Source organism: Chrysochloris asiatica, unplaced genomic scaffold (assembly GCF_000296735.1).
Source record: "Chrysochloris asiatica unplaced genomic scaffold, ChrAsi1.0 scaffold00203, whole genome shotgun sequence".
In the NCBI taxonomy this organism is placed as follows: Eukaryota; Metazoa; Chordata; class Mammalia; order Afrosoricida; family Chrysochloridae; genus Chrysochloris; species Chrysochloris asiatica.
In genome coordinates this window covers 1623348-1635014 of record NW_006408721.1, presented here as the reverse complement: position 1 = coordinate 1635014, position 11667 = coordinate 1623348, and the positions used below count along the sequence as shown (strand labels likewise).

General features: G+C 42.8%; 1 protein-coding gene across 1 annotated transcript in view; it reads right to left on the bottom strand.

Annotated features, from left to right (window-relative positions):
- Positions 1–5597: 5597 nt before the first annotated feature.
- Positions 5598–11667, bottom strand: part of COLGALT2 (collagen beta(1-O)galactosyltransferase 2) — a 176136-nt gene continuing 170066 nt past the window's right edge. Inside the window, exons 10-12 of the mRNA XM_006872528.1 lie at positions 11154–11281; positions 8417–8623; positions 5598–5951 (exon numbers count right to left, since the gene is read on the bottom strand). Coding sequence (XP_006872590.1) covers positions 5675–5951; positions 8417–8623; positions 11154–11281 — 612 coding nt within the window. The 3' untranslated portion in view covers positions 5598–5674. The remainder of the gene's footprint in view (positions 5952–8416; positions 8624–11153; positions 11282–11667) is intronic.

The following is an 11667-nucleotide window of genomic DNA, read 5'->3' as shown; positions in this document are numbered from 1 at the left end:
ATATTGGTCTATAATTTTCTTTCTTAGTGACGTCCTTCCCTGGTTTTGGTATGAGGGTTATACTTGCTTCATAAATTCATTTCAATTTTGGGAGACGACACCGACATTGATTATTCTCTACCAACAACCAATCAACCAGTTGCCATCGCAACTCTGCCTCATGGCAACCCCACATGTGACAAATAGAGGTAGCAGGTCTTTTTGAAGTAAATTACCAGGCCTTTCTTCCAAGGTGCCTGTGGATGGACGTGAACTTCAAATCTTTCAGTTAGCAGCTACGCATGTTATTAATGAGGAGCCTTCAAAGAGTTCACCAAAAAATGGATTTAAAGTAAAATGGAATTTTTACATGAACTCTTTGCACCACCTCAAATTATTGTCTAAGCTTCTCTTAAGAGAGTAAGATGAGAATGGGCTGAGGCTTTCTACTCATCCCTGAAAATCAAATTTTCCTCTGAGCAAGAGCCCAGACTTACTTCCATCAGCCCCCAGAGCAGGCAACGCTCAGAGGTGCTCTCTCTGGGCACGTGGGGGTGAAGACGCCTGCCCTCTGAGGCATTAGGTTTTATTAAAATGCCTATTCTAGAGGAAACCAAGTTGAAGAAACTACAGGGAGGGGCATAAAAACAAACTCAGTAAATTAAAAATAAAGAGGACGCAATCCTCAGGAGCGATTTTTCTTTTTTTCCACTCCACTTGTGGGCAGATGGGAGGATAAGTAGGGCGGGGAACAGCACAGCTGGTGTCACCAGAGAGCACCAGCAAAGATCATCTCAAGCATTAGCTCATCTGTGGGTGGAGGCAGAAAGGGAGGCCATGTTCGGCTAATTCTCAGAGCTGAACGGAAGTTATCCTCCTGCCCCATACCACATTTTAACTGGGTCATTCCACCACTCTGCTTGGAATTTCATTCGGTGCTTAATAATGCTGTCTGTAAATTCTTCTGGAACGCTCACTCCAACACCTCACGCTGTATATATCAAGCTATTTCCTCTTGTTCTGCCCTCTGATAAGGCACTATATTCTTTGCAATCTTTTTTTTCCCCTCAACATAATGAATGTACTTAAAGCCCACCATGACTTCTGGCTTCTACAAGCAGGCAAAAAGAATTTGTAAGCCATCATTAGTTAGATTTCTTCATCTTAACACCCTGAATTGTCTTAGGTCTACTCCCAGAGTGCTCTCCTCACACACCCATATCCTCCTTGTCCTTCCTCCTTCACATCTAATCAGTTTCTCTCTGAAATAACAAACATCACCACAACACATAAACCGTTGGTTGGTGATGTGATTTTCAAGGCTGCCCACTCTTGGTAATGTGAATATATCATCCATTATGTGCTATTTTCTTATCAAATGGGCAACTCATTCATGGTCACAATTTAACCTCTTGATGAATTAATTTGTTAGTCTCAGAGAACATTTCTGGATTATTTCCTTCTCTGTTTAGTTGAAGAAAATGTCTTGAAACCACTTGATGCTGTAGGAAGTCTCCTGGGAAGACTCAATCTTTACTTTACAGTTACTCCTGGTGTGGTGCTGTAGGAAAAGCACTAAGCTGCTAATCACAAGGTCAGTCAGTGGTTGAAATTCACCAGTTGCTCCTTGGAAACCCTATCCAGGGTTGCTCTGAATTGGAACTGTCTCGACAGCACTCGACAACCACAACACTGTTCTGTGGGAGCCTTGGTAAAAGAGGATTACACGTTGGGCTGGTAACCACAAGATCAGCAGTTCAAATGTACCAGCTGCCCCATGGGAAAAAGATGAGGCTTTCTGCTCCCCTTAAGATTTAGAGCTCTGTTAAGATTTCTGCTCCCATTAAGATTTACAGCCTTAGAACTGACTCAGTGGCACACTGTTGCTACAGCCAAGATGATTTTGACTCATCCTGACCCCATGTGACAATTTAAGAACTGCCCTATAGGGTTTTCTAGGTTGTAATCTTTTCAGCAAGTCTTTCTCCTGCTGAGTCACTGCATGGTTTCAAACAGTCAACCTTTCAGAACAGCTGAGCACTTAATCTTTGTACCACTAGGGCTCCTTTCACTAGTTGTAGGGATTTGTTCCAACCATCAATGAAAAGATCCCAAGTTAGTAACTAAATAGGAAGATTTCTTATGTAGACCCGAGCATTTTACTGGAAATCTGTGCATTATACCAGGATAGTAACCAAACCTAGACCCTACCCCCAGAAACAGTGACCTGTGCATTTGTAGTAAGACTTCCCTATGACCATCAGATCACCGTCTGATTCCCTGTCAGCACCTCCAACACATACCTGACTTGCAGTACTCCTGACTCCCCTTCACTCCCCAACAAGGCAGGCCTTTCACAGTCCCACATCTCCTCAGTGTCTAGAATGGCCTCCCCCCACAATCAGGTACTCAGGGGTCCAATGGCCCACGTAGTTCCAGTCTCTGAGATAAAGCCACTGTGCTTTGCAGCATCAGCTTCCATGACTCCACGGGACGTCAGCAGTAAGGACTTTACCTAGGCCAGTGTGCACTGTTCACTCTGTGCCTGGTACAGGACTGGAAACCAGGTAGCACCCATGATACTGTTTTTGGAGATTTTTGTATGCTTGATCTGAAATTCAAATCATCATTCAGATCAAGATTCAACTCTGCTCCACACCCCACATTTTGTTTCAGGACTAAGTTCTTTGGTCTTGGACAGACATCTCAGTATCTATAGCACAAAAAAAAATGCAAGATGGCCACCTCCCTCAACATCCTCCAACAGGAGACTCCTGTCTTTCTGCATCTTAAAATACTTTTCAAACTACTCACTTTTACCCATCAGTCTAAGACAACCCCACTTGAAGAAAGGTCATGACCTGCCTCTCTCATTTACCATGGGCATCACACAACAGTGATGGTCACACCTGGCTTTCCACATCCTTGATCCTATGCAGGCCTGGAAATAAATTCTAGTGATGTTGGCCACTGACCAGAGTTTGAGGAACCAATGAACAACCACACTTTTGAGCTTATTTATTTTTCACAAAGCTCCAGAAGGCAAGTAGCTTATCATTTTCCCACCTGGAAACAACACAGCATGACCGACAGTGTAGGGTACTCGAAACCATTCTTCCTTGTTTTCCCAAGTTCCAGCAGCTGGCCCGAGTTAACCCTGAAGTGAGACCCGTGAAAGTGCCTTCCACTAGTTCCAGGTGCTCAGTACGTACCCAGCAGCAACAGAGCTGCTGAAAAGTCAGAGTCCTCTGTCCAGAAGGTCCCCCCACTGGATCCCAAGAACAATCTCTATGAGAGTTAATCTCCACGAGGCAGAGAGCAAGGGTCATGGTAAACGGGCAGCAAAAACCTCATAGCACAAGTTCCTCTTGACACCAGCAAAAATCAACAGTGCTGCCTTCCAGATTCAATAAAAGGCTTGAGAACTGAGATTTGAGGCAGGAAGAATAATGAGGTTAAGGAACCTCTTGTTTACTGATGAGATGACATTTTTAAAGAAATGCTAGATCTTCAGAATACAATGTTCAAAAGAAAAAAAAAATTGCTTAGGATTTCAGAATGGAGCATGGAGAAGCAAAGGCTGGGCTAAGATAGCCAGAACTTTATTCACAGTAGACCAGTCCTAACCTAACAACTCTAGAATTAAAAATCAATGTCTTTTAAGAATGAGAATTCTTAAACCATCAGACCAGCTGATAGATAAAAAAGGAACAACAACAACAAAAAAGTTCTCTATTAAACAAAACACCACAAAATCAAGTCAATCTTCCTCCACTCCCCAAACCCCAACTACTTCCCACCCCATCCAAGAATAAAGTCACTAAAGCCATGCACACTTGCACACACTCAAATATTCAAACATAATACAAAATACCCCAGGAAACCTTAGGAATCGCCTAAGGAGTTTTCACTAGCTCTCCGATGCTCTTGCTGTTCGTACAGAAAAACGAGTCAAGTGCTGACAGCCATGGGTAGACAGTACAAAGCCAGCTTCCTTGCCTCAGTTGTGTGGCTTATTAGTCACTTTAGACGAATGTTAACAATAGAAGGCAGGCCAAGTCTGGCATCCTGGACAAGTCAAACTGCCGTGTTGTTCTGCAGCCTGGGACCCTCCCCTGGGGAGCACCAAGCTTGGTCCATGAAGCACTTCCCTTCCCTTCAGCCATGGACTGTGCTCCAAAGTGCAGCCCAGTGAATCTAAGTGGGGCTGGAGCTGCGGAGCTCCCTCTTGCACGGCGGCTTGGTTTATGTATAGGTTGCTTGGGAGGGCATTTCTGGAGACCAGTTTCACTGCTTATACATTTAAGATCTTAAACCTGAGCCAAACCATCGTAAGATGTTTGAGGATCACAGACTGTAGAATTGGAAGAGATCATACAGTCTGACTCTGTATAGTACATAGAATCCATCTATGAAGAAAGCCCAACAGAGTGCAGGGGATACTTTGACCAGTATGACGGGGGACTCTAGAGAGAGTATGTGTCCAGGATTCTGACTCCCAACAGCTTCCTTGGGTGCTGTTCTAAATGCTAAAAGAATAAACCAGTCCGTTTGTTGTTTCTCGCTTAGGTCTTTGAGCCTCAGTGGAGATTCCCTTGTTCCAGATGGTAACAATCCCCCCACAACAGGCCTTTGCGTGTCAGGCTGGGAACTGTGGAAAATTGGAAAGTCGAACCAGGGTACAATGAAAGCTTGCAACATCTGTGTCCCTGACTTATCCTACAATCTTTCCCCGACATTGTATAAAATAAATAATTCAATATATAATGAAAAGCCCAGCAAAGACAGTAGCTGACCTGAAAACGTGCTGTGTCTCAACAGTAACTTGTTCCCAGACGGAAGAGTTGGCTGAAGAGAGGAGCTGATATGTTGCAGCAGCACGTAGACCCGGGGCCGGGAATTAGCGGCTAGCCTCGGCCCCCTTATATATTAACTTCACCTTTATAACTAGAGCGTCCTCACTCAAGTGATCACAATTAAAAAAAAAAAGGCCAAAGGTTGAGCTATTTTCTCCTCAAATAGCTACACCAGTTCTCAATTATCTACCAAATTCTATCCACATGGCAAGCTAAGTAGCTCTTTAGGAGAGCTCTGATTGCCATGATGGTCCAGGGCTGAGTTTCAGCCAGGTTCAGATGCCCAACCTCCATTAGATTATGGGGACTAAGGTAAAAAGTTCACTTTGTAATAGGGATCATGACAATTCGTTTAAATAAAAAGCCCAATAGTGTGATTTCAGATGGTTGGATTTCCCACAAAACATGTTTTAGGGGTTATATCTATTATTTAAAGCAAGCTCCATGAAACCAAAAATGTGGTTCCTTGTCTTATCGGCCTTGACTACGCATCTTCTGATGAGACAACTTGGCATTCATTGCTCTCTTGGGTGAGTCTCTGTTACGTTGTTTGACCTTATTGTGGGAAGAGGTTATCATAGGGGTAATGAACTGGGTGTCTGGGTTGAAATTTCAATTAATGTTTCCCATAAAGCTTACCATATAACCATCTAGGAAATTTGGGTTTAACATTCTTATTCCTCATCCCGTCAAAAAATATACTAATTCTGAGCAATCACGTCAGACCACTTTGGTTAGATGACTGTGACAACTAAAAGAAACTGGCGCAAACGGGTGACAAGCCCTTTAGAAACACCTAAGAATGATGAACACAATGGGTGAAATGTGCCTGCGACCCTTCATAGCTCCTCCCGGGAAGGCACAGTGTCCAGGGAGGTTGGTGATGGCAGTGCCTCTGTGTTCTTGGCATTATTGTGGATGTGTCCTTGTTTCCGGGACTTCCACGAATGTGCCCTGTCCCAGTCAGTGGCCACCGTCTCATTGTCCCAGATGGTCGAGGTCTCCGTGTCACTCAGGTACCCCGGCTGGCCCGTGTAGTGTGTGGGGTAGATGAGCAAGGGTTCTGCGGAGAAGGCTTTCAAGTCTCTGGATTGATAGTACTCCTTGTACTCAGCTCTGAAAGCAAGAGATGCACAGGTGCATGAGGTAAGCAGAACACACACAGGGACACAAGGGAAAGGACAGGGAGGCCCTCTGCATTTAGCTCTTAAAATGCTCATTCATTCATTTGATTATTTTTAAACTTCTATCCTTTTTTGATAAAATGGCACTGTGGGTTAATGTGCCAGACGGCAAAGCCATTTGAACTGCAAGGTTGGTGGTTCAAACTCACCATCTGCTCTTTGGAAACCCTATACAGGGTAGCTATGGGTCGGAACTGACTTGATGGCACTTAACAACAACAACAGACACAACAAAAGTTTCCTGAAAAGCTTTCAGACAACCTTAGAAAAATAAAAATAAAGGTCCGGATATTTTTGTTCTATTTCAATAGATTGGAGCCCTGAGGGTGCAGTGGTGAAGCATTCAGCTCTAAAATATCGGCAGTTCGAGCTCACTCACTTCTCCTTGGTAGAAAGACGTGGTGTCATGCTTTCCTAAAGATGACAGTCTTAGAAACCCTGTGAGGCCGTTTTCTTCTGTCCTGTGGGGTCACTATGTGTGGAATCACTTCAGTAATACACAACAATAATAATACTTGAATGTTTAGGTTTACTCTAACAATGAAAATCTGTGCTCTTTTGTACCATATTAACAAATAAATTGGATCACTTTATAGAAAAAGGCCCTGGTTCTGGATGAATTCATTAGAAATCTGTGATCTGGATGGCAGCATGGGCATGGGCTTTGAGGCATTTCTTTCTGGCTTGCATTCCAGCTCCCTGTGAGGGGAAGGGGAAGGGTAAATTGGCCTCTCTCCAGGATGCTGATATGAGACACACGTGTATGCCCCTAGGTCAGGGAGGGCAGCATATGTACTCATTGCCCTTCTGTTATGGTAATAATGATTGATTTAATATATATCAAATTGTTGTTGTTATGTGCTGTGGAGTCGGTTCCGACTCATAGCGACCTTGTACAGGGTTTCCGAGGCTATAAATCTTTACGGGAGCAGAAAGCCTCATCTTTCTCCTGCGGAACAGCTGGTAGTTTTGAACTGCTGACCTTAGGGTTTCCAGCCTGATTCGTAACCACTACGCTCAAATTACATCTCTCAAAAAGATATATTGAAGTTCCAAGCCCTGGTGCTTGTAAATATGACCTTGTTTGGAAGTAGGGTCTTTGAAGATGTTATAGGTTATGTTTACATGAAGTTACACTGGAGTAGGGTGAATCCTAAGCCAATCTGAGTGGTATCCTTGGAAGAGAAAAGGAGAGGCACCAGGAAGAAGATAGCTATGTGACCATGAGCAGAGACTGGAGCTGCAAGACACGCAACACCAAGGGTCTCTGACCATCACCAGAAGCTAGGAGACAGGTGTGGAAAACATCTCCCTCAGAGCCTCAGGAAAACCAATCAGACAAACAGCGTGATTTCAGGCTCCTAGCCTCCAGAACCACGAGACAATCAGTCTGTGTTCTATGAGGCACCCATTTGTGGTACTCTTTTATTGTGGCCCTAGGAAACAAAGTCAAACCTCTGTTTCTTCCCAGAGGTAGAGCTAAGTCAGTCCCTAACACACTGGACACAGGGAGAGCAAGGAGCTCCATTTTACTGAAGTTAAGAGACAACATGAACGTGATGCAGCACAGGAAATCTTAATAGCTAAATTAAGTCCTGGTGTGGCTCTGTAGAATAAGCACCAGACAGCTAACTGCAAGGTTGGTGTTTCAGACCCACCAGCCACTCCTTAGAAACCCTATATAAAACTGACTTGATGACACTTAACGACAGTAAGGAAATTACTCAGGAACAAAGAGAAGTTGAGGTTAGAACCTGGACTTCAGCTCCTTTTACAAAGTTGGGGATCCAGGGTCAAACAGCTGGTATGTATAATGTTTGGCCTAGGCTCTGCAAGCACAGAGATGAAAGGCTGTTCCTGCCTTTAAGGGGCTCATAGTTTTATTGGGGAGACTGACAGGGAAACCACCCATTCCACCCTTTGGTAAGTGTTAGGTCAGTGAGAACCATGGATATCCAGCCACGTGCCATCTTCACTGTCCCAGACGTGTCACACATTTCTGTGATAACAGGTATCACAGCGTATCAGGATGATTTGTTTATGAGCTTGGTTTTCCCACCACACTGTGAACTCTGACCGACACTACACACTCAACAAATAATGACCTGAAGAATGTGGAGTGCTTAGGACGATAACCTTCACCATGAAGTGGAGAAGCTTATGGGGGTAAGAAGAGCAAAGCCAAGGAGAGAATATGCGGTCTATGTCTAGCTAAAGGACACAGTGGGCATCAAAACACTGCCTCATCTTCCCTGCCTTTAAAAGGGAATGAACTCACTGGAGCTGCTTCTCTGGGTCATGATTATGGATTATTATGAAAGCAATAAGAGCTACAAAATATCAACTACACCCAGAAATGGAGTGGTGTAAGTCATGGAGGGGCTGGCAAGGACTCACACAGGATGCTTGTCGTACATGATGGGCAGAAACTCATCCACTGGCAGCATCTTCCCAAAAGGATTGGCTCCAACCAGCTTCTGTGCTCCTTCCATAGAGATGACATAGCCCAGAGTCCAGTAGGAATAATCAGCTTCGACCAGATTTACCACACTGGGTACAGCTTTCTCAGGTTCTTTTACTTGCATCCTCTTCCTACCAATATAACTAAAAGAAAATGGGCAGAAGAGAACAATTCCAAGTTGGTAACACAGTGGTATGAATAATGGTGGTAAAAAAGTACTTTATATACACTTGCTTGAAATCTTGGACCAATTGTCTCATATTAAACGTCTGAGGGGACTTCAAAATTTGTGGAGATTTTCCATGATCTTTAATTCCAGTTTTCCACAAATTTTTTGAAGCCCCTTATTACACACACAAACTGTATCAAGCAACCAACTATAACAGTCATCTGCTATCAATGGGATGCCAGTTTCTGGTACTTGATATTTTGTAAAATTTTACTGTTTTCCATTTCCTTGGACTCCTTCCTAGTGGACTGTGTTCAAGGTAGCAAGTAAAGATTTAGACAAATTAAAATATCATTCAGAAAATTTCTCAAAGATAATATGGGATTTCTAGCTGTGTTTACAGAGATTCAAAGGGGACAAAAAAAAAAAAATCCGATGTGATAATTCTGAATTTTTCATTTTTAAGTCTCCAGAACTTAGTCTTTCATGATTTTTCAACAGGTCTTGAAATACAAGCAGTGAACACAGAACAGGAGGAGTTATGGGACCCGGATGGCTTGGCTTTTCCCCCTCACATTCACCTCGTTCTGCCCTATTTACTCCTGAGAAGTGCTCTCATGCTTGTTCTGTCCTCCATGAACACCTTCTACACAAGTACAGAAGTACCTCCACCATTTATGGATATGGACCTGTGATCTATCTACTCAGGAATCTGTGATCTATTACTTTTGTCTGCAGGCTGCTTGTTTTAAGTTTTACTGAGTGAGAGGAATTGCCTGGTAGGTGAAATTATTGTTGTTGTTAAGTATCCTCCAGGCAATTCCTACTCTGTTTAGGGTTTCTGAGGGGGCAGAGAACCTTATCTTTCTCCTGTGGAGCTGCTGGTGGGCTCGAACCACTGACATTGTGGTTCACAGTCCAGTGTTTATCCTACAGAGTCACCATGCTCCTCTGGGTGAAATAACACTTTATTTATTTTGCCCTATAATTATTTCAACATTCAAGAGAACTCCTCTTGTTCAAGCATTTCAGAATTTATTGAATAAGCCCATATTCACGCTTACAGTTCCTCTGAGAATATCTAACATTTATCTTCTCGGCCTTTCTTTTCAAACTAAAAAGTCTGAATTTTTCTAGTGCTTTATCAAATGACAGAAGTTCTATGAATCACTTGAAAAGTGGCTAGAACAACTGAGGAACTGAATTTGTGGTTGTATTAATTTAAATGAATTAAATGTAAACATTAAAGTTGAGTAAAACATACATATTTTTTTTCCCTTAAACAAAAGTTTATGGTTTGGGTAGGACTGTTGTTAAGTGCTGCTGAGTTGGTTCTGATTCATACCGACCCTGTATAAGATTTCCAGGAATGGTTGGTGGGTTTCAACCGCCGACCTTGAGATTCTAATCAACCTTGCGGTACAATGCTAATCCTATAGTGCCACATCAGTACTAGGGTCACCAACATTCAGGAAACCCTGGTGGCACAGTAGTTAAACACTTGGCTGCTACCTGAAAGGTTGGTGGTTTAAACCCATGCAGCTGCTCTGCAGGAGAAAGTCTGGGGTGATCTGCTCCTAGGAAACTCTGTGGAGGCTGTTCCAGTCTTTTACATGGGATCAATATGAGTTAAAACCGATTCAGAGGCACCTACCAACAAGGGTCACGTTGGAGACACCAGGTGGTGACGTGGTTAATCTGCACAGCTGATTACAAGTTGAAGTCCACACAAGAAAAATCTGGTGATTTGCTTTCAAATCATCAGCCATTGACAACTCTGTGGCTTTTTCTGTTTGTTTCTTTTAACAGTCACTTTAACAGAATACAATTTTAGCATTTGGACTGAAAGGTGTTTTAAGTGTAAAATACATGCTGGACTTCCCAGACATGGTACAAAAAAATGAAAATTATTTCATTAATAGTTTTAAAACATTGGTAACCTGTTAAAATAATAGTTTCATAAAATAATATTATTTTCACTTAATCCATGTTAAGCAGGTGACTCCATATGATTAGTACTAGAATGTGAACCAAAAGGTCTGCAGTTCAAGCCCACCAGCTGCTCTGTGAAAGAAAGATGAGGCTTTCTGCTGCCTTAAATATTTAAAACGGCCTCGGAAACCCTCCACTCCCCCACAGTCAGGGCTGCAGACAACGCAGATTGTTCTGCTGTAACACTATTCTTGCCAGAAACCAATGCCTCCTCCACCACCCTCACCTCCCTTCCGGGTACAATGCTACTCCATAGGTGGTTTTCCTGCTGTGCCCCTGATCTGTAGGCCACTTTAATTCTCAAGAATCATAGTTTCTCAACCTACAGAACATGAATGCAAAAACCAGTGGCCAATCTGTACCCATTTCTTGTTTCTGAAAACATTTACAGAGAGGAAACCAGGCAAGTGGCAACTTGAGCGGTATCTTCTACTAGCTGGGGCATCAAGGGTCTCTAGTCCTTGTAAAGGACTGAATTCTTCCCAGTGTTCTCTGATAAGCTTGTCACTCACATCAGTTCCCAGTCCAGCTGAGCCTGGTCAATGTCATCCATTAACTTTATCAGCTTCTTCTTAAACTGATGCTCAAAACGTACATCGTCTTCAATAACGAGAGTCTTTTCAAGTTCTCGATCAATTACCTGTAAAGGTCATCAGTGGGAAGATAATCTATGAAAATTTTGATACCCTTTTTGACTAGTTAAGTAAGTATTAAAAATTAAGAGTATATAGTAGCACATTTTGTAAAACTTGATGGCTGGAACCAAATGTCTGTCAATAGTAGCACTGATATATATACTGTGGTACATTCATATACATACTGTGGTATATTCCTAGCAATCTGAAATCAAATGCAATGAAACATATGAGTGGAAAAGTACAAAAATAAGTAAAACTATTCTGTGCTACTAGAAGTCAGGATGGAGACTATATTCCTGAGGGACTGGAAGGAAATATGAAGGACGCACTTTTGGGATGCTGGAAATCTTCTGTTTTTTGATCTAGGTGTTTATTAACATGGATGTAT